Source organism: Triturus cristatus, chromosome 4_1 (genome assembly GCF_964204655.1).
Source record: "Triturus cristatus chromosome 4_1, aTriCri1.1, whole genome shotgun sequence".
Classification (NCBI taxonomy): Eukaryota; Metazoa; Chordata; class Amphibia; order Caudata; family Salamandridae; genus Triturus; species Triturus cristatus.
Window position 1 is genome coordinate 523561257 of NC_140585.1, and position 27558 is coordinate 523588814.

Here is a 27558-nt window from a genome sequence, read left to right on the forward strand (position 1 = left end):
TGCAAGAGGATGCTGTGATCCACACCATCAACGCTTAGAGCCACCTCCGCAGGTTAAAAGCTCAGTACAGGCAGGCTGCATGGCTTCCTGTCTAAGAGGGGTCTCTCTAGGAGAACCTCAGCCAAAAGTATCCAGGCTCCTTTCTCTGATCTTATGGAACGGAGGAGGGGGCTCTAGACAGCAAAGTGTCATGGCATGTATATTTTTAAGAAAAGGAAAGGAGCTTTCAGTGGAGGAGACAGGTGCTCACCGTCTTGCAGCAACCCGGCAACCTTCCTTGCAGTTCACGCCATCATGGGGGGTTGCAGGATGTGAGGTCCTGGAGCACAAGAAAACAAACCAGGCAGAGAGCCGTAAGAGTGACCAGCTAGCAGCCACACTCAGGGGCAAGTGCAGCACAGGCCAACAATGCTCCACATGTTAATTGTCTTAAATGGAGCTGCTTTGAAACTATATGACCAATTACAAAAAGCTCAGCTGACAGCCCGCAGCCTGTCCACACATACAGGCTTCCTCTCTGAAGGGCAGGTGAGTCTGCACTGTGTTGGCTCTGATGTGTGTGACATAGGCCACCCGCGAGGCCCCACCTCGACCCCACATATACGGAGTTTAAACCCAAGCCAGAGTATAGTCATCTAGACTCATTTATTCGTTACTGTAAGTTCCTGGGAGCATGGAACTCAAGAGTGCAGCATTCCGTGTGTTTCCATTGGTTGCTCTGTATTATGGTTTGTTAGACACTTAAGATTCCATTCAGTTAGAGAGATGTAGCCTTTGTATGTCGGTGCTCCAAAAAACAGCTACTTTAAATCTTATTGTATTCAGACATCATCATTGCCACTACAACATTTTGGAGACAATTTGTCTCCATTTATGTTACGGAGCACTCACCATTTCTAGCACATTTGCTAGAGAGAGCGGGAGCTAGATTTGAAGAGTATGCCGCTCACCAACAGCCCCTCCAATTGTGATGCTGTCAGCTGAGAATGGCCATGAGGGTCGTCGAGAGCAGGAAAACGTCCTGGACTGTATTTCCAAAACATTACTTGTTTGCCGGCCTAAGATAGCAGAGGTAGTGCGTATGTGCATTAATAACTGTAACACAGTGGGTTTCAACATCTGCGTCACATTTTGGTGGCCATCTTTGACTAGCAAACAAAGCCGTGTATTGTTCTCGTGGTGTCTTCCACATGCGGATTGTGTGCGTTAATTAAACAATTAGACGCTCTGCTGAGTTAAAAAATACTTCCACCCATTTGTTATTAGCACGCTGTTGTTTCATCTGGCAAAAAGGCACATACAGATACCAGTTTTGCAGTTAACAATATTTAATAGGCATTTCAGCGGTGATTAGCACACCGTGCGACATCATTTTTAGTCAAGTGTTTCGGCAGTGATTAGCACACCGTGCTACACCATTATAGTCAAGCGCTTTAACAGTGATTAGCACACCACCAATTCAACATTATTTAGTGTACCAGCAGTGATTGACGCACCATTTGTTTTTTACTTTCCAAACTTTCCAACATTATTAGAGTCTCTTCTGTGGAGATTGGCACACCATTGTGTCTGTTGGAATATGATGTATTTCAGTAAAATAGTACACAGCTTGATTTAGGTGTTGCGTTACTACAAAAGTGCAAAATCATTAACAAATTAATACGTCATGAGTGTTACATGTGGAAACCCACTGCCACCATTTTTGAACAGGTCAAATAAGCCTAGTAGGAAATCGGAAAAATGGTTTAGGAATTTTTAGAAATTACATGTTGGCAAATAATGGGGATTCTTTTCAATTACACAGGACAGAAGCTTTATTGCTCAATTTAATAAATTGCACACTTACCACCTATGTTACCACCACTGGGTACAGATATTACAACAGTTTTTCTGAGGCAGTTAGGAGACTTAAGAAGAGTTTTTCAGAACAACCTCATATTGCGATGGAAAGGTATACATTATACTCACTAACTTTTGAATGAGACAATTTATTCATACGCGTCAACCTTAACAGTTTTGGCGGCAGATTGGGCCTTTGGGGCAACAGTTGATAATTCTATTAGAGATCAACTAATTATACGCTGTTCTAATAAGAAGATACAAAATCAGTTAATAAAACAGCGCAATCCCACATTACTGGAAGCAATAAATACAGCTAAAAGTCTAGAATGCAGTAATAAAATCATTTAAAACTATCAACGTTGATGAGGTTACTACAGACGTTGTAGTGTTAACTTGCAATGACAATGTCAAAAATTCTAATGTGAAAGGAAAGTTATTGAAGTCAAAACAATTGAGCAAACAAACTACAACTGCTAATAGCAATACACCAACGTTAACTAGTCAAGTTGTGATCATTGTCGTTCAAAAACACATTCTACACAATTTACAGTTTGTCCAGCGAATGGAAAGGAATGTTTTAAATACAGGAAAATTGGACATTTTGGAAATGTGTGTAAGTCACTTTTTAATAGGAAGATTTCTGTAGTAACAGAGGATATTGATTGTGAGTCTAATTATTGTGAATGTGAGAATATGATTCGCTGTATGAGAGGAACTAATGAAAGTGGTGGAAAGTGAAACACAGCTGAAGTTCATCAAAGTGTAGGGTATGGGAATGTGAACAAATCGCCTGATGCCACTGCAATTGATGATGAACCATATGTTCCACCTGAGTGTGATATTTCTGTTGATAACATTCCTGTGAAAGTTATGTTGGACTCTGGTTTTCCTTAAACCATTTTATCTGATAAATAGTTTAATAAAATTTGGAATGATAAAAAATTGGAACCTAATGATGTGAGAGTATTTGATTTTGGAGGTAAAGAATTGATATGCTTGGATTTCTCCTAACTAAAATTAAGTTTCAGAATAGATTCACTTTCGGAAAAGTTTATGTTGCTATTGATGGTTTAAATGTGTTAGGTTGCTGCCATCAGGGAAAATGAGAATGAAGTTAAATTCAAATGCAAAAAATCCAGTTTATATTGCAGAAAACGTGCAGAGTTTATACAATTGTCAGTTGGGCAATAATAGATTAGAAGCTATTTTGGAGAAACATAAGGATTTGGTTTGGAAACAACTGAGTAAGGTGAAGGGATTTCTGATCACGTTCTACTAAAAACTAATGCGGTGCTGGCTAAGCATAAATTAAGGCATGTTCCGTTATATGTTCAGAGTGACTTTTATTCTTCATGCTAATGGAAATGTGCAGAGAAGATGTAACTGACCCAGTCAATGTGGCTGAATGGGTATCTCCCATTGTTTAAGTTTAGAAGACAGTAGATCGCATGTGTGTGGATTTAAGATCTGACAATAAGCACATTCTGGTGGACTGTCATCCTCAAGAACTACTAGCAAAATTGGATGATGCAACTTATTTTCCATTATTGATTCAAAAGTGGAATATCATCAAATTGAATTGACAATGGATTCTCATGCTATCACTAGTTTCATAAAACTAGATGGAACATTCTGACACACACATGCCTTTTGATCTGGCATCTGTCACATTCATATTTAAGTAGCTCATGTTTTGTTCGTTCAAAAATACGGATGATCTGGTAGCATTTCAAGATGATTTTTTGGTTTACAGCAATTCTGAATATCAACATTATTATACTCTTGATAAGGTAATGTCTATTTTGAATGAAAAGGGTATGTCAATTCGTTTAGATAAATGCAAGTGTCTTGCCACAGAGGTGGACTATTTATGTCATACTATTTCTGGGAGATGTAATGCACCAAAAAAAGACTCATTTACACTTATTCGAGATATTGTTGAGCCAAGCAATAAGGACCAAATCCAATCATTTTTGGGTTTATGTGAGTACTATTCTAGATTTGTCAAAATTTTGCAGAAATTGCAGCACCATTACACTCACTACTCAAGAAGGATGCAACATTTGAATGGTGGCAAGAACAACAGAAATTATTAGCAATGCTTGAAAAAGAAATGATAAATGTGCAACCTTTGTCTCCTTTTTCTAATGGTGCATTGAATGTAGTTACTGTGGATGTTAGTTCAATAGGTTTAGGTGCAGTCTTGAGTCAGACTAAAGGGAATGTAGAATATACCATTGCGTTTGCATCTAGACCTTAACAGAGGCTGAGTGAGAGGCACTTGCTTGCGCTTGATCTGTTGAACATTTCAAAATGCATCTGTGGGGCACACAGTTTAAGTTGAAGATGGATCAGAGACCTTTAATTGCCTTATCAAAAATTCGACATATATAAAGAATGGTATTTTGTGTCAGAATTTGGATAAAGTCCTGAAGTTGCAATAAAGTGAGATGATTATGAAAACCTTGCCGGAAGAGCCTTGAAAAGATTTGGCAATAGATTTGTTAGGCCTTTACGAGGGATTATTCAGTTAAAAGTTGTATCTATTAGTAATCATAGATTACCTTTCCAAATAGGTGGAATATAAATGGATTCTGAAACCCAACACAGATGAAGTGATTTCTTTTCTGGATAAATGTTTTAGAAGAGTAGAGTATTCTAATTCTTTTACTTCTGATAATGGTGTACATTTTACTTCATTTAAGTTAGATTTAAAACAAAAATCTTGGCATCAAACATACGCAGTGCTCTAGACTCACCAAACACGAATGGTCTTGTGGAATGATTCAATAAGACACTAGTAGAAGGGATTCAGTTAGCAATCAATACAAGAATTGATGTCAAAGAACATGCTGCCAAATTAATTTGGTCGTATATTTGTACCCCTCCCTGTACCACGTTTTCACCTTTCTTATTACTTAAAGGAAGGAAACCTAGACAAGGTTTAAATCCAAGTTGGTTACCAAATAAGCCTTCAGTTGTTGAAATGAAAAAAGTATATCATGAAGTTAAAATAAATGTGTCAAGTAAAAATAGTAAATTGCAAACAAGGGTAAAACATAAATCTAATGCATTACACTGTGGAGGCTGGGTTAATATCAAATTGCCTTGGCATGTGTCACAAGGGAGATCCAAATACTCAAAAGCTTGTAAAGTTATTAAAGTTGGAAAAACATCAGCTTTATTAAGCAATAGATCTTGGTGGAGTTGATCAAAATTAGCACACAAAAATAAGAATGTATGTACTGATATGGGTGATTTCTCTAAGCCTGATTTTGGTAGTCAATCAATTCATAGACACAAAATGAACAATGATGATGACAATGCTAGTGTTCAGTTGTCAATAGGGAATATTGGAAACAGATCCTTGTCTAATGATTCCAGGAATGTTAAATTACCCAAAAAAATTCAATGATTTTGTTATGCACAAGTTCCATACAATATCATTCTGTATAATTATTCTTTCTTTTTTTGGCTACCATTATTTATTTTTACTTTTAGTTCTGTTTCTGCTGCTTTGTTACTGTAAGTCCATAGGAGCATGGAATTCTAGAGTGCAGCATTCCATGTGTTTCCATTGGTTGCTCTGTATTATGGTTTGCTGGAGACTTAAGATTTCATTAAGTTAGAGAGATATACCTATTGTATGTGGGTGCTCCAATAAACAGCTACTTGAAATCTAATCGTATTCAGAGATAGTCATTGAGACTACAGCACAGTGCTCCAGGCAGCACATGTAATAAAGGTGAGCGGAGGCCTGGTAATCACTGCAGCTCATGCCCGGCAGGCTGGAGCTCCACCACCTCTGGGTCCCGATACCACTTCACTGGCTCACCGCTGCTTGTAGTGAATAAAACTTAGTGTTTTAACATGTCCTTGCAGCGACTTGCCAAAAACTAGCTTTTTAAAATGCTAGAATGTGTATAAAGGTTGTTCTCGGACATCATTATTTTAAATGACAACTACAAATAATCCAATAATCAACTAAAGTAACACAGTTCTGGACTGGGATCACAACAGATTAGCATCACAGACAAGAAAGAACCAACAGATATTACATTATACGTTGAGTATTGCTCCATGGCGATAAGGAGAGTTAAGGTGCAACATCAACCCATAAAAAAGTACATAATAAATGTTAAGGATTGCCCAAATCATCACTGTGAGGTTACTGGGAATTAATTAGCTGGGTTACATGTAATGAAAGCATTGCTATTTTCCGCTTGATTTTAGATTTCAAGATGACCAGAAATGTCCCCTATCAGCCAAATTAGAAAGGAGGTTGGAGGCCATCTCTACCATCAGAGAGGCCATGGAGCTCAAGATGGAAGTCAATATGGAATTTCTACATGGCTATCCATTAAATCCAGCAGAAGTAATAAAGCAGACGGAGAAAGGTATTGGTATGCCCTGTGATATATACTGCTGAACACCAAAGTGGCTCCTCAGGTGATTTCCACATGTTTTTTCCACTTGACATATCTCAGAGAACCATTGAGGTGTCAGGCTCCAGGCTTGCCCAACGACTCCATTTCTGAGACTCGGGCACAATAGTGCAGAAGTCCAGAGCCACAGGGGCAGTGCTTAATTTTAGCCGGTGGTTTCTGGTGCTCTGAACCAGTACTAAATTGTCATCATCATCGCTTGTGTCGCTGTCTGGCTAATTTAGAAATGACCGCACAACAGCCAATTATTAATTCAATATCCATTAAAAATGACTATTTTCTGCTGCCCACGCCATTTTTTTAGCTTTGAGGGCTGAAATAGTCCTTAATGCCACACAGGAGTGTGATGGTTAGTAATGCACAAGTTACTTACCTTCGGTAATGGTATATCTGTAAGAAACATTAGTTAGTTATAGATTCCTTGCCTTAGAATTACCCCCAGGCGTCAGACTGGATCCGGAAAGCTTTTCCATCAGCAGTTCCTCTGCGCATCGGAAGGTGGCGAAGGTCAGCTCCACTTTCGTCGTTGGGGTCGCCGGCATGATATCACAGCAGCCACTTAGACCCCCCCCGCCCCTAGTGCGCTGACGTCAGTTCTGTACATGACTTTCCGCGCCAGAAACACAGAGCCATGAAAGACACTGACCAATGGTGCACAAAACTAGGGCCCTGAAAGGATATCCTTAACCCTAGAAACCAGTGCGCAGAACGGGGAGGATGGGTGGGGCGGTACGGAATCTATAACTAACTAATGTTTCTTACAGACATATCATTACCGAAGGTAAGTAACTTGTGCATCTGCAAGAAACACATTAGTTATAGATTCCTTACCTCAGAATAGATACCCCAGCAATACCAACCCCGGTGGTGGGTCTGCGAACCAAGATCACACCAGAATATCCTGGAGAACAGAACGGCCAAAGAAGCTGTTTCTCTGGACTTGGCTGCCCAGGCAGTAGTGTTTGCCTAACGTGTGCAGCGATGCCCACGTGGCTGCCTGCAGATGTCTTTTAGAGGCACTCCTCTTCCCAAGGCAGTAGTGGCTGCCGTTGCCCTGGTGGAGTGACCGCCTAGCCCGACTGGAGGATCCTTTTCAGACAGAGAGTAACAAGCCTTAATACACAACACGACCCATCGAGAAATGGTGCGTTTGTGTACGGCCCGACCCTTCTTTGCGCCCACGTAACTAAAAAAAAGTTGATCATTCACCCGGAACTGCTTTGTGCGATCCAGATAAAAGGAGAGCACGCGTTTTGGGTCCAGACGGTGGAGCCTTTCGTCCTCCTTTGAAGGATGCGGAGGCAGAAAGAAAGTGGGCAAAGTATTGGTCTGCCCGATGTGGAAGGCAGTGACCACCTTAGGAAGGAAGGATGGACGGGTTCGGAGAACCACCTTGTCCGGATGAACAGACAGGAAAGGAGACTTTGAAGAAAGAGCCTGGAGCTCACTCCCCCTTCTAGCAGAAGTGATGGCTACCAGGAAAGCAGTCTTAGGAGTTAAGAGACGTAAAGGACAGTTATGAAGCGGCTCAAAGGGAGTGCACATAAAATAAGTTAGGACGAGATTCAAGTCCCACTGAGGCATAACAAAGGGGACTTGAGGAAAAAGATGTGTTAAGCCTTTTAGGAAACTGTTAACTAACGGGGACTTGAAAAGAGAAGTCTGATTAGGCAGCCAAAGGATGGCAGAGATGGTTGAAAGATAGCCCTTGATAGTGCCCAGAGCAGAGCCCTGCTGGGCTAAAGATAGAAGGAACAAGAGTACTTCAGAAAGAGGGGCAGAAAGGGGATCCACAGCCTTTGCTGTGCACCATGCCACAAATTTGTTCCACCGGCAGGCGTATACCGTCTTTGTGGAGGGACAGCTGGCTGCCAAGATTACGTCACAGACTTCGGGAGGCAGGTCAAAAGACGTCACCTGCCGCCACTCAATCTCCACGCAAGGAGGTGGAGAGTGGACAGGTTCGGGTGGAGGACCGTCCTCTGCTGCTGCGACAGAAGATCCGCCTGAAGAGGCAGTCTGATCAGAGGATCGATGGCCATGTTGAGCAGCTTGGGATATCAGACTCTTCGTGCCCAATCAGGGACCACAAAAATGACTTGGGCCCGGTCACGCCTGATCTTCTTCAGAACTCTGGGCAGAAGTGGTATAGATGGAAAGGCGTACAACAGACCGCAACTCCACTCGCTACGAAAAGCGTCACCGAGCAAGTGCCTCCTTCGAAATTCCAACGCGCAGAATTGCTGACATTGCGCGTTCTCTTCGGTGGAGAATAGATCTAACCAAGGTTCTCCCCACTGTTGAAAAAGACCTTGCACCACCTCAGAGTGATGACGCCATTCGTGATCCATCATCAGGGCCTCCTGAAATAGGGTCCACGACCCAAACCCGCCCTGTTTTTTGCAGTACCACATGGTGGTGGTGTTGTCTGAGAATACCTACACTATTCTTCCCCAGACAGAGGGTAGGAATCCACCAGAGACAAGAAGCCTCTGATCGCGGCCTCTCCCATGTGGCCGTCCCATCCCAGAAAAGATGCATCCATCACCACAGTGTAGTCTGGTTGGAGAAGAGAGAGGGATCTGTCATTGACCCAATCCTGGTTCGTGAGCCACCACTGCAGTTGTTGTGCAGTGCCCTCCGAGATCTGGATGCAATCAGACAGATTCCCCTGATGCTGCGCCCACTGGAACTTTAGGTCCCACTCCAGAGCCCGCATATGCCACCTGGCATGATCGACCAGCAGGATGCAGGAGGAGGCCATGAGGCCCAGCAGCCTCAGGGTCATTCTGACCGAAACCCGGGATAGAGGAGGAAAGATGGGAATCATAGCCCGAATATCCCGGACTTGCTGTTAGGAACGATAGACCTGAAACCGTGTCATGTCCAGAACCACTCCAATGAAGAGGAGCTTCTGAGAGGGAATCGGGAGCGACTTCAGCACGTTGATGGAGAACCCCAGCAAATGCAGGAGGTTGGCCGCAGTCTGGAGGTGGGAGATGACTGCCTGGGGCAAGCCCGCCTTCAACAGCCAGTCTTCGAGACAGTGGAAGACTGAAACCCCTGATCTGCGCAGATGAGCTGCGATCACCGCCATCACTTTCGTGAATACCCGAGGGGCGTTGAAAAGGCCAAAGGGGAGCACGGTAAACTGAAAGTGCTCATGGCCTACCGTGAACCGTAGGTAACGCCGGTGGACCGGCAGGACGGGGATGTGAAAATACGCATCCTGCAAGACCAACGCTACCATCCAGTCTTGCAGGTCGAGGGCAGGCAAGACCTGAGCACGCGTCAACATCTTGAACTTCGCCTTCTGGAGGAAACAAATGATGTCCCTGAGGTCCAAGATAGGACGCAGGCCCTTGTCCTTCTTGGGAACCAGAAAGTAGTGGGAGTAACAACCACGACCTACTTCTGGGACAGGAACGTGCTCGATGGTTCCCTTGGCAAAGATAGTCTTAACTTCCTGCTGGAGAAGGACCAGATGATCCTCCGACATGCGGTGGTATCGCGGTGGCATGGCTGGCAGGGGTAGTCTCGAAGGGGAGGGAGTAGCCCCTTCGGACTATTTGCAAAACCCACCTGTCTGACGTGATAGTGCGCCAGTGGGGGAGGTGATGGTGAATCCTGCTGCCCACTGGCGTTTGATGGGCCTGAAAGGTCGGACTAGGAGGGTTTGGAGGCAGCTGCAGAGGGGGGTTGGTGGACTGGCCTGCCCGCTGGCCCTTTGAACCACGACGGTTGATTCCAAGTCCCCCGGCCGCACGAGGGTTGGGTAACTTGCTGCGGCTTGTGGCCCTGGGTGGGACGCAGCGGGACACCCCTTTCGTAGCCCACGAAAGGGGTAAAAAGCAGACTGCGCAGGATGGGTGGAGAGGCCAAAGGACTTGGCCGTAGCCCGTGAGTCCTTGAAGCGCTCTAGGGCGTTGTCTGCTTTGTCGCCAAAAAGGCGACAGCCATCAAATGGCATGTCCATCAAGGTGTTCTGGTCATCCCCTGAAAAGCCAGTGGGCCTCATACAGGCATAGCGACGGAACACTACTGACGTTGAAATGGTCCTGCCCAGAGAGTCGGCGGTGTAAATGTAAATGTTGTAGACTTGTAAAGCGCACAGCTGCCCCAGCAACGGGGCGTCCCGGCGCTGTAGACCGCTGGGGAACCCGTCCTGGCTATCCCTGTGAGATGGTCCCTTTCTGGGTATCTGCAAGGTGAAACCAGGCATCCCCGGCGTCTTTAGGGGGCCGTTGTAGAGATGAGGCAAGCTTAATGCCCAGAGTTGCCGAGTGTGTTCCTGGTTAGTGTAGGTACCGAGGCGAGAATTATCGAGTCCGTTTTGACCCTGGTCCACGACCCTGCCGCGTCGGGAATTGAACCCTGGTCCCTGGCCGATTCTCTGCTTCCGCCCACAACTTATCATAAACTTTGCTGCATCTCTCCCGGCAGCAACAGCCTGGGAGAGCTCTGCCCGGGCCTCCTCCGGACACTGAGGCAGCACTTGCGCCACCGTATCCCACACTGAGTGCGAATAACAGCCCAAGAGACATGCGGTGTTTAGGGACCACATTCCTAAGATGGTAGAAGAAATGTTTTTCTTGCCACGGTGGTCCAGCTTCTTCGATTCCTGTTCTGGTGGAGCAGTAGGAAAGGCACTTTTGGAGGTGGAAGCTTGAACTACAAAGCACTCAGGGGTGGGATGTCGGGAGAGGAAAGTGGCATCGCCCGGAGCCAGGCAGTGGCGTCGGGAAATCATCCTGTCCACGGGAGCCCCCGAGTTGGGCCTGGACCAGGTGCCCAAAAGGACATCTGTGAGGGCCTCATTGAACGGCAGCAGGGGCTCCAAAGAGCTTGCAGCCGGGTGAAGCACCTCAGTCAGGAGGTGAGTCCTGACCGCCACTGTAGGGAGGTTGAGAGCCTCGCCCGCCCTACGCAACACCACTGCGTATGATGCTCCTTCCTCCATAGCCACGGTAGGAGGAGACAACATGCCAAGGTCAGAGGAGGTGTCTAAACCACTGGCACCCCCCCAATCCTCTCTCCAGTCCTGTTCAATGTCCAACTATCAGTCAAATTATCACCTGACCCCTCCCAGTCCTCCTCCTCATCCTCTGGGTGCCATTGTTGTTGAAAAGGGATCCCAAGAGTGAACAGGGGCATGAAAACCCCACCCGGTGCCGGATCCGGCGTCGGACGACACTGGTCCGGCTCAGTGTCCACGTCGGGATGGAGTCCGGGGTCGACTTCAGCCGGGGAGCTGGCCGGCGCCGAACGTGGTAGTGATGCCATGAGAAGCAGGGCCAGTGGAGGCGTAACCAGCTGATCCGGATCCAGGCCTGGATCCAAGGGGTGCCTGTGGCGCCAGAGCCACAGGCAGCGAAGACCTAGGTCCCCCAACTGAGTCCGCGGGGCCCGAAGGCGCACCGGCAGGGTCGATCTGCCCAAAGATGACATGCATCGCCTCGTAGAACGTACGAAGCTGGGTGGGAGTCGCTCTGGGTCCCGGAAAGGGAGGTAAAATCAAAGTTGACCCTTCAGGCTCCGCACGCGTGCCTCTTCTGATCGGCTGACCGACGAGGATAAGTCAAAGAGCGATGATGCTTCTTCGACTTACCTGAGTGCGAAGACTTTGAGGATTGCAAACCGGAATGGTGGTGGGTCCGCGACCGGTTCCTCGACCTCCCACTGGACTGGGACCTCGAACGGCGCGGAGCCGACTGCCCGCGTTCAAGCAGCTTTCGGGACCGCTCCCGCAAAGCCTTTGGCACCATCAACTGGCAGTCGGAGCACAACTTGGGGTCGTGGTCATGCTCCAGGCAAAAAGAGGCACACGCGGTGCGGATCCGTCACGGATATCAGTCAGTTACAGGAACCGCAGGCCTTGAAACCAGGCATCCCTTGTGCACCTATTCGTCGTCGGAGCCTCGAAACAAGAAGTCGACAAAAGTCGAGAAAAAGGTAGTCAAAAATTGACTCAGGTACCGCTTTTCCCGGATCTGCGCTTGCTGGCGCCGAAAAAGAAAGAACTGACGTCAGCGCTTGAAGGCGGTATCTAAGTAGCTGCCGCGACGTCATCTGGGCGACCATAACGCCGACAACGGACGCAGAGCCGACCAACGCCACCTTACGACGCGCATAGGTACTGCTGATGAAAAAACGTTCTGGATCCAGTCTGATGTCTGGGGGTAATTCTAATTTCGAATTGTGTTGTTACTATCATAGGCAGGGGCAATGTGTGGTGCAAGCTGTAGGGGTCTCATGATGAGAGCCCAGGCACTTATTTATTAACAAATTAAGGACTGCACAGGGCGCTGTTGCTTTTTCCAGATTATAATGCATCAGTCCAGCAAAAAATTGTATGCTTTGTGATGATCAAGAAATGGCAGAGAAATGCAGAAATTTGGTACATGCTACTGTTCTTCGCCAAGCTGAAAGTAATCATAAACCGTCTAATACAAAACATGGCAGAGAAGGATGATGGGACCTGGAGTTTTCAATAATCTTCAAAGTGAAGATGAAAACCATCCAGACATAGGGGATCAATAGAAGAAGCAAGCGGGGGTGGAAAGGCGGGCGGTAACTCAGGCGATCAGCGTGCTAAAGGAAGCGCAAACTAGGCAGGTCAATGGGAGCTGCCGTAACTGGCTCAGATAAGGCATACATCCCAAAACAGCACCAAGAATGAAGGATGACCTATGACTGAGCCAGGGTTTTGGACTAAACAGACACCAATGGTAAGATCAATTATCCATAAACACAACTTACTCCTAGTAAATAATGTGCATAGAAGAAATAAAACAGTGGGGGCAAAGACATTTGTGGATGTGTTCCCTTGTGACCTGCCTGTGAATGCCACTCACAGATATTACTATTTTCGAGGAATGCGCTTAGTGAGTACAAGATTCAAAATACATGCATACTTAAAACACAGGTAGTACTTCTACAGGAGACACTTCTATCTGCAATCTCTTGGTCTCACAGAATAGGAGACCAAGAAATTGCAGTGAAGTTGGAGATGGCAGTTATACACTACTGGGCACTCATCTTATGCAAGAAGGGCACTTGTTTGGATTAGATCATGGTGCCCTTTGCTGCCAAGGAGGTCCTCCTAGATGGGAGAGCCAATATGTCCTCATACATGGCAGATTAGATGGACCGGCATCGTACTAGTTATCATATATGATTCAAATGTGTGCCAGTTCGCCTTCTTCAATATCTTAACAACAATGTTAGCCCATTGGCAAATGCTCCCATGATTGGGTGGGGGGCATGAGAGGTGAGGACTGCAACTGCATATTCTACGTGGATCTGGAGCGTTCCTATCCGCCATCGGCTAATACACTGGTTGTAAACACAGTACAAGGGTTCATGAAGTGGGTGACTCACTAGGGATTCATAGATGCATGGAGATATGGGCATGAGTTGGATAGGCAATTATCCCAAGAGTAGGACTTGCAAGCACAACTTTCCCACTCGTGACACTCCCAGAATACCTCGGGAGACAAGCATCACATAGTGGGGCTAAAATGCAGACAGCAGGTCTCATCTATGCCTTCCTGCACGATGCAGTGTGCATTTCCCTTTTAAAAGCATAACATTTTGGTAGGAGAGTTTATTTCTGTGAAGTTCAGGAGGCCCTGCCTTATTCCCTTCTTCTTTCAACCAACAATACACTCCAGATTGTTACTGCTCCTCTAACCCTACACACCCCTTCTCCTCCGCCAGTCCATGTTTTATAGACTCAGATCAGGCTGAACTCTACCTACCTAATTCTACACGGTTCACAATCCATCTAACGATAAACCATTTGCACAATATTCATCTTTACCCATAATGGGTCAAAACATATTTTGTCACACGATTCTAGAAAGCCCATGTCCAAACTATCCAACACTTTAATTGCATTGACACAAATTCCCTTGTCATTGAACACAGTGTCAAAGAAGAGAAGGCAGACCTTAGATCAAACATTATCAAGGTAAATACCAGGCATTTGGAAACCTCAGACTCAAGATTTAGGAGAAACAGTAGGAACCACTATCCTCTCCCATTACAATCTCTTAGTCTAATTATTGTTAATTTACTTATTCTACATATTATACTAATGTTGAAAGAGGTTCATTATGGCAAAACTGAATTCAATGGCATCTTCCCCTCTTATCATCTCACGAATGGATACATTTCCAAGGAATTAATTGTTTACAAAACACGTCTCTTTCAAGACATAGATAATTTATTGAACAAGAGCGTTCCCATCCTATTGTATCTTTCAGGACACCCTCATTTCTTACACTACAGCTACCCTCGTGATATTGTGTGTCTTCAATATTTAGCACCATCTCCCTTTGCTTTCTTTCAAGTTCCACCACTTGCTCTATATATTGCGTTATTTGGTGGGGGCTCAACTTTCCTCTGGGGAGGAGGTATCATTAGCGGTGTTTCTCTTCAAGAGTGAACTTCTTTCTTGCCAGCTCATAGGCATCCCTTGATCTGCTAGGCAACAACTGACTGAGAGCGTACTATAGAATACACCGCTCAAGTCTTCTCTTTGTTGCGGTGTATCAAGCAGAGTTGGGGGGTACTCTTCCAGTGCACAAATTATCACTGCATGGCCCCCACGTGGGCCCCCACGTCAGCCCCCAAACACAAAACAAAAGAGGAGGGCATGTATAAAGTAGTTGCTTGGAGCACACTTCTCCATACTGCTGAACGTGTTAACTGGGCTCACTTGGCCCAAAATAAACCTGCAGCAATTCCAGGCCCAAGGTTCCCACAGATGGTCTCTGAAATAAACAGGAAAGACTCCAAGTCCAAAGCTGATCATTATCAACAAAGACGTAGGGCACCAGAATACCAAACCCATCAGAGAATTTAAGCACTGTGTAACCAGGGCACTAGTTGATACTCAAAAATGTGTTAGCGTATAACATTTCTGGCATATCTTGTCATGCTTTGGGAGGAGGGCGAGGAATTTCTCCTAAAGCACAACCTTATTTTAAGTAGCTTCTTAAATCATTTGTGTCATCCTGGTATTGCTATTTTTCACAACAAATTATGCGTTTGGAGCAATTTTAAACGATCATAATGTACATTTATCATTGGGATGGGCCAACTGAAGTACCCAGTCAAGGGTCCATCTATGTGTGTCCTCTGGTGGCTATCGAGATAAAAATCTATAATCAATACAGATGGGTCTGGTGTCAGACTTGGTCTTGAGCAGCTGATAGCAATGACACCCATACATCCTTCCATTGAGTCGCTATCCTAATAAGTCGAAAAACAAAATCCTGCCATCAATTACCTCTCTTTTTAGGCGCGGGCACGCCCAGGTCACAGTCCTCATCCTTCTTCTTACTCCCAAGGTCAATAGTGTTCACTGTGACTGTGGCTCTTATTTCCTGCTGGGCTGCTTTCACTCGGTCATAGAGGACTTTGAAGAACTTTTCCGACTTCTTCTGCTCATTCAGTTGCTTATAAAAAGAAAACTGAAAAATAATTTGGATAACAAAACGGAAAGTTAGCAAGTTGAATGAATTGCAAAGAACGCTTAATTTCGTGAATCTGGGCTAAAGTTCACAATGTAGTTCTGGTGATCTGTGTAAGGGGATTAAAAATTCAAAACAGAGGGATGTTCAGCGTACCAATGCTGATGCAAGTACCACACTCCATCAGGTCTCTGCTGTGATTTGAAAAGACAAATCCAAGGCCTCTGTAAAACCTTTGGTACTCAGCAAGTGTATCAACAGAAAAAAGACCCGACTCAAAATGAACAACAAACCTTGTATTCAAGACACTCGAGGGGTACAATACAATACGACTCACTGTCGCTAATCCAAGTGTCTGTATGTTCTATTTATAACCAAATGTCAGTGAACCACAGGAAAGAGAAAAACCTCCAAACAGATTCGTGAAAAAAATGTGAGGAAGGGGAGAAAGCACCTCACGCTCGTAACACCAAGGGGGGCTTGCTGGTTGGTACTCACTAGCACACCCACTTATCATCGGTTGCTTTCTCACCATAAAGAAAAGGTGTGTGTTCCATCGTGAATTTCTCAAACAATGAAGGAAGGAAACGACAGTGAAGAAACAAATATGAATGAACTAAGTGTTTAGTGTCACTGAAGAGCCCACTGGACCCCGTGAGAGAAGAAAAGCAATTCCCAGCTTTTAAAATGAGGTACTACTCACTGGCTAGACATAACTTTATTCAGTGCTGTGAGCGTCCTCAATTAAAAAATGGGTTAGGTCAGACCATTTTCAATTCCATAAAGCTGACTTGTTTCGTTGCCAAAAGTTTATGCAACTTCATCAGGGCTACAGGGGTTACCAATCTTCACTTCACTTGAGATTAACACCAAACCGAGTGGTTGCGAGTATTCCTTCTACCTGCAACCAACTCTTCAGGGACAATGCGCCAGCCGGTCACGTGTTCAACAGGTGACTGCATACATTCACGTCACAAATACCGAGTTAAAGCTTTAATACGCCGGCAGGACTCGGTATCGGTGACGTGAATGTGTGCAGTCACCCGTTGGACGCGTGACCGGCTGGTACGTTGTCTATGAAGAGTTGGTTGCAGGCACAAGGAATACCCTGTGTCCCTTTTTACTGAAATGTGAGAAATTAGACACTTTGTGTATTAAAGAAGTATGTAGCAAATCAGGAATGTCCAGTGCCAGCTCAAGAAACAAAAAAATTGCCACATTGTGACTTCCCATTCACGCAAACAATGAGCACAAGGCTTCATGGATGGATGAGTGCATGTTCCCACCTACAAGGCAGGGGAGCTGGAGGGAAGGTGTGGCATCACTGACCGCCTGCCACTTCTCTTTCAAGCGGCAACACCTGCTTTTACTATGGACCAGCATCGACCTGATGAAACCGGTGCACATCTTTGTTTATAGAGATGAGCTGATATCTATTCACATTAGATGCACCTTTCCAAGTTTTTGTTCCTGCTGCAATATTCGTTTTACTGAATATTGAGAACAACAACTCTCCTAGGAACTAATTAGTCCCTTGGCTTGGATGCCTTATACCAAACCCCTTAAGGCGCTTTCAAATGAACATCATCTCACCTTAAATTATTCGACAGACTTTTTTTCAACAAGAGACCTAACTTCGGCAGTAACATGTAGTGCCAAATATGTGAAATCCATTATGTTCAAATATTGAACTTTTAAACTATTCAAAAAAACTTAGCTCACTCTTATACATTCAAGTCTACCAGTAAAATAAAAAAGTTTTTTACTGCCTCACGTTCAGGTGAGATTAACATGCTACTAACCTGTGAAGAGCTGGTCAACATTGCCATGCTCACATTCACAAACATTAAGAACAGCAGCAACAAGGCGAATCTTCACAGTTTCCTCCATCGGAGGTGAAACCAATTAAATTATTATGCGTCCTAAACTACAAGTGGGTGAACAAACAAAAAGAATCTAATTAAAATGTAATTAAAATAAAATGATTTTAAATCGCAAATGTTTTTTTTAGCAAAACATTAGGTCTTTGCCTTCAGAAGTCTAGACATATGCAATCACCCGGAGGGGTTATTTAGAACTCTGCAAATTTTAATTTTGCTTTAAGTTACCATAGAGGTTTAATTGGATCGTTCGGTTCACGGTAAGACGCTGCTAATTATTTACATAAAAACTAATCAAAATGAATGAAAACGTGTCTTTTATTGAAAAGTAGTACATGCTCCCGCCTAATGCTTACCACGTTCTCCTCTACGGTACCTGAATTTAACTTCCAAATCCTCATACAAGAAGAAATAATAATTATGCTACTGGAAATTCGGGTCTGATCTCCTATTGTAGACCTAAATCTAACTTTTAAATGGACAATACAGGAAATCGAAAATTTTGAACTTATCTTCACTAATTCTTCCTTCCCAGGCAGACCTTTCCTCAATGACCTACCAGCTAGCCAGTGAACGCCTAATCTAGACACGACTCACTAGGCACAAAGCCCTTTAATCTCCTGTGCTTTTGATCGACTAGAACATATCTAAACACAATGGACAATATAGCTCTGCCATCTCCTTTCCTCACCCTGTAACCGAGGTAGAGGGTACACAGCTCCTTGCCAGGTTGGACAAGCAGGATCCCGTCTCTGCACAGAGGCTGAAGGCGTGATCGGCAGTCATCCAGCAATGGACTGAGCACATGTTCCATAGATGGATAGGTTGGTTATTTTTAATAACACTAACATGGCATGGCATGGTAGAGTGGCAAGTTGCATGGGACCACTATCCAACAAAGTTCAAGTGTTCAAAATGTAGTTAAAAGTATTAACCAGGAGACCTCCCTAAAGAGGCATGTTAACCAGGCACACAACGCCCATATGGCTAAAAGGGCTTTAGCCCTCCCCCGTCATGTGTCTCAGACCGGGCTCCTGCAGCGTGAGTTGCTGGGGCATCGGCTGTGCAGTGTCTAGAGGTCTTATCTCAGCCACACCGAGTTCTTCGCGGTTGCATGACAGAACGCATAGCATTACTTCCCATGACTTAAGGGGGCCATAACCACGACTGCCTCTTTACCACGCAGGTCTTTATAAATGAATTTTGTTGTAAAGGCATGATTGGTAAAGGTTAATGAGTGGTAAAGGTTACAACCCAGCTCCCCTACCCTGAGCCCTAAAACCGTTCCCCAACCTTAGGAACTACCCTGACCCCAGACCTAAAAACACCCCAGCCCCCCACCTTGAACCCTAAAACTGCCCGCAGCCCTAACAACAACACCAACGCTGAACCCTAAAACCAGGCCCCAGATCTGAAAAATACCCCGACCCCCAGCCTGAGCCCTAAAGCCCGGTCCCCAGCCATGTCAAATACCGAAACCCCAGCCCAATCTAAAAATCTTAAACTACTCACCAAGCTGCCGTTCCTTCAATTGTCATCCGCAGGAAGTCTTCAATACCTCACACACTTTGCACACTTGTTCCAGTGCTAGACCGCCGACTGCCTTTACCACAAATATGCCTTTACCGCCTTTACAATGGAAATCGTTGTAAAGGAATATGCGTGGTAAAGGCATATGCGTGGTAAAGGGAAGAGTGGTAACGCTTGTGTTGAAATGGCGCGTGTGGTTTACACCACGTTGTTAATGCCATACCCCCTGAGCCCCCACTCTGCTTATCTGTTGCATTTGTATTTTATGTTTACTACCACAGTGGGAGAATGCATTTATTAAAAGGCATCTCACGAGAAGGAATGCCACATTTCCAAACGGAAAATATAGACCATTTGTTGTTGTTTAACTCCTTCCGTGCTCATGACGGAACCACGCCGTCATGAGCCACGGTTGCCGTGTGCTCATGACGGAGTGGTTCCGTCATGCTGCGGCCGTTGGCGGCCGCGCCGCCCACGCGGCGCTAATTCCCCGCCTGTGCGGGCGATTAGTGCTGTGGGCGGAGTCATGACGGAACCACTCCGTCATGAGCACAGCCCAACCGTGGCTCATGACGGAGTGGCTCCGTCATGAGCACCGCGCCACCGCGCTGCCCCCCCGCACCCCCCAGCGCTGAGGCGGAAATAAGGGGTTAAAGAGTCTGCCTTAACACTAAATAGAGCTGTAAATAAAATGGTATGTATTTATTTGTTATTTCTAACAAAGATGGTGTGCAGTTCCTAAGATGAAGTGAGAGTGTTCAGGTCTGTGGAACACCCTCCTTTTGGAGGAAGTGCCCTAACACACCCCGAAAAGTGTCATGTTTCATCATTTGGGCCTGCTCCTCCTCAGGCCGGCGCTGCAATGCCCGAACGGGCACCCACAAAGAGGCTCTTTGGCAGAGATATTTTTGATGAAGCTGTATGGTGTGTGGGGTGTGTGTGCAATGAAGTGCATAGTGTAGTAAAGTGCAGAACAGTGCGTTAAAATAGTTTTAGGAAGGACCTATTGCCTAAATTTTATTCATGGGACTTGCTAACCTAACTAAAAACAATGTTGGCCCTATCTGGATGCTATGGTCCTATAGGGAGTGTGTGTGGGTAGCAAAGGTCGACATGTACCTTGCCATTGTTAACCCCTAAGTAGGGTGACCAGACATCCCAGTTTTCCTCAGATGGTCCCAGTTTTCGGAGCAGTGTCCCGGTCTCCTGACACTGCTACAAATTACACAAATGTCCCGTTTTTTGTGCAATGCCCAGGTTAAACAGAGAAATGTCCTGTTTTTTAAATAGAGACACTATTTTAAAAAGTTGGACATTTCTCTGCTTACTTCGCACAGGTGCTGGGACGGGTCTCTATCGAGCTCTTCATTATGTCTCAAAATGAAAAAAAAAATGTTTTTACTGCTGCAGTAATACCACCCTTCACTGCCTCTGAAGAGACCCGTTATAGTTCTTTCACAGTCTCATCATTCCAGAACTGAAGCATTTTCCATGTTATGTACAACAAAGCCAAAGTTGATGCTTATGTATCTTATGCAGCTAACAATAACTGGCAAAGCTAATAGTCCTTGCTTGTTGTAGGTGTAATGATACATATTGTATTATTATCTGAATACAATGACAGAAGCAGCAAATGTTTCGGGCAGGACACTATGGTAAGCATAGATTATTTAGCTTATGTGTTATAATTAAAAAAAGAAGAGAGTTTCCCAGGCTATACCAAAAGGGACCGGGTATTGTTATCATAAAGACTTCCCTTTTGTGTTGTTGAATACTCCTATAGTGAGATTGTGTACATTACACAGTGAACCAAAGAAAACATATTTATATAAATTTCTAATATAGCAACACGTATTCTAAATATATATTCTTGTTATTTTATTGTTTGTACCTTTATCGAAATTTCAACAGTATTGTATCCGTTTAAAAACACTTTACATTACTCATCATAATATACATTTTTATAAAAACAGACATTAATGATAGTATCTTTTTACAACAATTCTTTTGGTAATTATTGCCAGTAATCAGAAGAATTTTGCAACAGCTCAAAACATATCATAATATTAAAACATCATTTTTAAAACAAAATAACTGTGTCCTCTTGTCGACGCGTTTCGATAAAGGTACAAACAATAAAATAACAAGACTATATATTTAGATCACGTGTTGCTATATTAGAAATTAATATAAATATTTTTTCTTTATGTACATTATACAGTGAACCAATCTTGCTTATGTGTTATAAGCCACACCCTAATTACATTGGCCACATCCCTTTGAGAGACCTTCCCCATTTTTATCATCCCACTTAAAGCCTGGGTACTTCTGTCATGTCACCTGGTCTTTGTAGAGCGCTGTATGGAACTTCAGTGCGCTTACCTGTTTGGGAGCTCTGAGAGGGTACAGGGTGAGTGGTTGAATAAAGTCTAGGGGGGAATCGTCGGGTGTTGTGCGCAAGTGGGGATGAGGTCAAGTAACTGAAGCCTCCGAGCCTGCTAGGGTAGTATTTCTACTACATCTGAAGGCCCTATGTGACGTAGAAGCAGTGAGACGTCTGAGGGTGCAGTTGTCTCATGGGACATGGTTGGGTGAGATACACAGGGTCAGAGGCGAGCTCTGCTTGCTGTGACCTACAACACATCAGTGCTGTAGTACCCTTCTCTGCACTCCTCAGACCACCTACCTAGGAGGAAGCTGGGCACTGGACGATTCTACCAGACTACCAGAAATGCTGGCTTGTAATTGGACAGTAACTGCCCCCTGAAGAAAGGCACTCCCCAAAATGCACCCGGGGAAATGTTTTTGAGCACAATGATGTCATGGGTTTTATCAAAGCCAAAACCAAAGGAAATGATGGACGGAGTGTTGAACATTGCAAGTACTCACCCCCAGTCAACTGATCTGGGTTTAATCCATCACCGTTCTTTAGCCCACTCTGCCACCCCAGTTCAGACATGGCCATATGCAAATCAGTCTGACCCTGTGCCTCATGGGAACAGTCCAGCCCGAACTGCCAAGCCATGTCTTCCCTGGACCGGAAACAAGCTTCCTAGGACCGGTTTCTGGCATTTCAGCCGTCTTCAGCCAGACTTGCTTGAATCCAGTGGCAAAGTGAGCAAGGGACTCACGTCTGAGCATACCCTGCCAACTTATGGCGAACAAAGCAAAAACCAAAGGAAATGATGGACGGAGTGTTGAACATTGCAAACACTCACCCCCAGTCAACTGATCTGGGTTTAATCCATCACCGTTCTTTAGCCCACTCTGCCACCCCAGTTCAGACATGGCCATATGCAAATCAGTCTGACCCTGTGCCTCATGGGAACAGTCCAGCCCTTGCTCACTTTGCCACTGGATTCAAGCAAGCCTGGCTGAAGACGGCTGAAATGCCAGAAACCGGTCCTAGGAAGCTTGTTTCCGGTCCAGGGAAGGCATGGCTTGGCAGTTCGGGCTGGACTGTTCCCATGAGGCACAGGGTCAGACTGATTTGCATATGGCCATGTCTGAACTGGGGTGGCAGAGTGGGCTAAAGAACGGTGATGGATCAAACCCAGATCTGTTGACTGGGTGTGAGTGTTTGATTGGTTCTGATGCTCCGTCCATCACCACCCCCTTTTGTACCGCTATGGGTTTTATCAAAGCAAAGAATGGACGCATACACAGTGCCTAGAGGTATTTTTAAAGCTGCTCAACTGGAGACACTCTGAGTTAAGGAAACTGACTTATCCTAGCCAGGAAGACAGGAATATCTCCCAGTTAAAATTAGGAGGTGTTGGTCTGTTAGCAGTGGTGATATCTAACAACCTTAAGGTCCTAGAAGCTATGGATCAGGCCAGAAGAGTTACAGCAGGACTTGTTTTAACCACCAGGACATGGGCAGCACTCCACTCCAGCTTCTGGAAACACCAACAGTAGCAGGTTCCCATGCTGGCCTGGGTTCAGTTTAGGAGAACACTTAATCTTAGAATCTTACATTTACAAGGTCAGGAGGCAGCTGTCCACAGCCAATTCAGATGTGAGCATTCTACATATGATATAAAGTTAGCCTTTAAGGTAGGAGCAGTTTCCCTTCTCTGAGGAGCTTCTGGGAAGGGAACCCCATGCCCACTTCCCAGAATGTACTGGGGTTGCCACTCGTTCCAAGTGGAAATCCATGTACACCTTCCAGGGATGTGCTCCAATGGGAGTCCTTGTTTAGTGTCTTCAGACAGGCCTGTGATCAAGGATCAGGGAAAAAAGTTGTGCGAGATGGCGCTGTTGCTGTCCTCTGTGGCAGCATCTATCCTCCCAGCTTGCAAACCAGCATTCTTTCAAAAACAATGTGTTGAGAAACAGCTAACAGTAACCCTGGTGACAGGTGCACCACTAGGAATGGCAAGAATTTACCATGAACACAGCATCAACATAGAAAACATTATGCACACAATCAAAGTGAATATTTCAGACACACAAAACAATGCGGCCTCTGTATGCCTCAATCCTTTGGACCTAATTTACATGGAGCCCAGTAGACAGCTCATCCCAGTGTAGTTACTGCACCAAAAACAATTAAATGCTGACACTAGCCAGGGTCTGTGCAGAGTGGTTCTATGAATGAAGGTAACAACAGGGTGGAGATACAAACAGATTGCCTCTAAATTCTTATGGCACAGCTTAAGGGATCAATGAGAGGCACACATTTGGGGTCATCACTTATTAAAACTTTAACATTATAGAAATCCATACCTGTGTTTGGGTGTTTCCTCCTTCAAGAAGCGCAATGCCGAGCAAGATACCTTCAGAGAAAATTCTGTCATTTTTTGTACTGACTATGACATCTATCACCAGCTCTGAAGCACCTTCTTTATCCAGAAGACACTGAATATCAGTCAACGAAATGCCCGTCTTATCTGAATCTTGCCCAGCAAAACCAGCTAAATGCAACAGAAAACTCTGAGTAAGTCAAAGACTGCATGTAGGCTTCTATAAGACCACTTCACATAAGGAAAATATAAAAGCACAGACAAGCTGCAACTAAATATGGGTTTTAGTGGCAATACGTAACTTATGCATATAAAAATGCACCGTCCTATTTCTAATGGTTATTTAAGGGTTTGTTCCTTCAAATTTACATTTGAGACATTCACAGAATCCATGGGTTTGGGAAATATTTTAAATTCACATCAAGCACAAACCAGGGCTCCCTGGGGCAATATTATCAATATAAATACACAACATAATAAAACACACTCACAAATCTCAATTCGGGTACATTAAATTCATGTCCATCATTACTAGAAATGATTTACGGCTTATAGCCTGAACATAAAACGTTAGTTTTCTTGGATATTTCCATACAATCTACTATCCTACCTATCCACTAATTTAACTAAAGATCGTTGATGAACACAAGATAGAGCAGCTATGGCTCTGGGCACCAAGACTGGACGAGCGAAGCATACACAAGATATTGTTGCTTGAGAATTCGTTTGCATTCATAATTTTGTTGTCGTACATGTTCAGGTTCTTGATGCGGGGATACGGTGCACCCTCCTTTGTGCCAAAGGAGTCTGAGATACTCAGACTTTCAATTTGTTGTGTCAAAGCCATGATATGTGACAACTGGGGACTAGTATACTCCATAATATTAGGGGAAGAGGTCTGAGACGTCTTAACAATCCCAGTAGTGTACCCAACTAAAATCATGGTACAATGTAGAGTGAGTTGCAGAGACTGTTCTGGGGGAATGTGGAAGAGGATTTTGGAGGGTGGGTGAAATCAGTGCAATGGGAGGTGTAACAGACCATGCTAAAATACATTCAGATATAGAGATCCCTCAAATATTGATATCCCTCAATGCTTCGAAAGAGCTTGAAAAAAGCAAGCCGACAATAAAAGTTGGAAGTTGAGCTTGTGACATGGAAACTATGATCAATCACAATAGAAGCCCAGGAGGTGCAGCGCCTGCTGCAGTGATTTCTGTATAAACTGCAGGTCGCCGATTACCCTGCACGAAGAAAGCCTATTGGGGGAAGAGAGTGAGAGAGAAAGAAAGAGAAACTCTGTGGTCCTTTGTGGATGTATTTTACAGGTTTATTTTCATGACACATATTTCCTATAGCGTGACATTAACTACAAGAAACAGCTGTGAACATTTATGTGGATATGGAAATCACAAACATGAGGTGGGGGCATAGAAATTAATTGTGTACACGGGGTCTATTTGAAACCAAATTGCAAAAGGTGACATCTGATGAGGAGGTGTGGAGTAGTACCACGTTAGTGAGCTGTTATGGAACTGTACACTGTAAAATGATTTATTTCTATTACACATTTATAAGCATGCAACATGTTGAAACTTGGATTAGAAACCATGTTTGGAGAATTTCACTGACAAAATGAGTGTATTTGAATATGGTTATAATACAAATAGCAGTGGTCAAAATAACACACTGCCATGCTGAACTTGGGGAACTTTGGAAAAAAATAGCAAAGTTAGCCAACTTTTTCGTAGGCAAACTTTCACTTTATCAACGGTGGTAAGTAGGCTGAAATGGAGGGTGAACTAAAGGCTTAAGAATTATATCTAACAACCTTTTATAAAAAGGCATCGCTTCTGTAACTAAGGTTGTGTCCTAATATCCATGGTCTCAAATCACACTGTCCAGGCACTCCTCTTCTTCATCCTTCTTTTGTCTGATTATCTTCTTTATGGTCTTCATCAACATCTTCCTGGTTCTACAGGTCCTATTCCTGGTCCTCATGGTTTTTCTGGTTCTGTCATGATCTTCTTAGAATTCCTGGGCTTGGTTATCATCCCTCTCTGGGTACTGGTAAACACAGGTGACAAAATCACATGCAGTTCACTTCATACGTCAGCGTAGCTTTAATGTATTCAAGTGCATGTTCATTGGTACTTGAGTATTAAAGATTTTTACAAAATATGCAAATTAGCAAGTGTTTCAATATAGAGCTTACGAATTCGGCAACAAAGCGAGCAAGCTCCTGCATTGGGTGTTCTGAAGTGACAGGACACTAGAATAGTCCCTGAGGTTTACTCAGCGGGGGCTCAGGTTGTTACTTTTGCAGTTGGAATAATAACAGTATTTGCAGACTACTATAAAGATTTTTACCAGGCAAGACCGCCCCAAGTACGGGAGAGACCTCACGTCCGATAGTGGCCGTTCCTATTAAACGGAGGCTATAAGACCACATTGAGTTGGACCTCCCTCTCACTTTGGAGGAGGTTCATACCACCATCGTGGAGATGCGGTCCAACAAAGTTCCAGGTCCTAACAGACTACCAGTCAAGATACATAAGCATTTTTCCGTTCATCTAACTCCCCATTTGCAGAGACCGAGTCTATGGAGCAGCTACCAGTAGATCTGAGGAAGGCTATGAGGACTCTTCTCCACAAGCCGGATATATCACTAAACGAATGCTTGTCTTATAGTCCACTACTAAATGTTGAGGTAAAGATATTGGCAAGATCCTTAGCTACCAGACTGAACAAGGTGGTGTGGTCTCTCATCCACAAGGATCAGAATGGGTTCATGCTGGGAAGAGGTACAGGGACCTCTCTCGAGTGGGTTCATGTGGCCCTGGCCAGGGCCTCCGAGCTATGGAGTCAAGTGGCTTTGAATTCAATAGATTGTGAGAAAGAATTAAATATAGTGCATTAGCCCTTTTTCTTTCATCTTTTGCGGAGAATGAATTTAGGCCAGTGCTTTCTCACTTTTAGAAGCGCTTTGTAGGATAAACCGGAGGACCAGGTCAAGGTAAATGGTTGGCTGTCCTCGGCATTCTCGGTGGAGTGAGGTACTTGCCTTTTTGCTCTGGCCATTGAGCCTTTAGCAGAATAAATCTGGAAGGATGCCCAGTTAATGGGATTCTGTTGGCCAAATGGTCAAGAGGATAGATTTGCATTGTATCCCAATTACCTAGTTGTTTGTCTCCAGCAACCACAGACATCAATTCCAAGATTATGTGATACACTCCGTATATACGGAGAAGCTTCTGTGCTAATGATGAATTAGCCTTAATCCACATAAGTGCCTGTCGTGAGTTCTCCTCCACCGTACATCTCTTTGTCTCAACTTAGGGTGCCATTTCCCATTTTAAATATTGAGGGCTGCAGGTCTTGTGAAATCCACACATTGCTTGGGAACTGAATATTGTCCCCTTGATTCAGTACACCCAGACAGCTTTAGGGGTTTGGGGGTCAATTACTGCTTTCTATCATGGGCTGGGCGGTTCTTGCTCAGTATTTACACATGCTGCAGAATAGCCCCTCCTCTCTCCTGTCTACCTTTTTACAGACATACGATCCATGCTCACAACATTTGTGTGGGTTTGGAAGCCTCCATAGATTTCATAAGTGAAGTGTACCCAGCATGTAT

The 27558-nt window shown here is 44.5% G+C and overlaps 1 protein-coding gene across 4 annotated transcripts in view; it reads right to left on the reverse strand.

Moving 5' to 3' along the window:
• The window catches only part of ITPR2 (inositol 1,4,5-trisphosphate receptor type 2), a 1506646-nt gene that overhangs the window by 381134 nt on the left and 1097954 nt on the right, over nucleotides 1-27558 (reverse strand). For all 4 annotated transcript variants that reach the window (XM_085652787.1, XM_085652785.1, XM_085652786.1 and 1 more), the window contains exons 39-40: nucleotides 23905-24092; nucleotides 15583-15766 (exon numbers count right to left, since the gene is read on the reverse strand). In XM_085652787.1, coding sequence (XP_085508913.1) covers nucleotides 15583-15766; nucleotides 23905-24092 — 372 coding nt within the window. The remainder of the gene's footprint in view (nucleotides 1-15582; nucleotides 15767-23904; nucleotides 24093-27558) is intronic.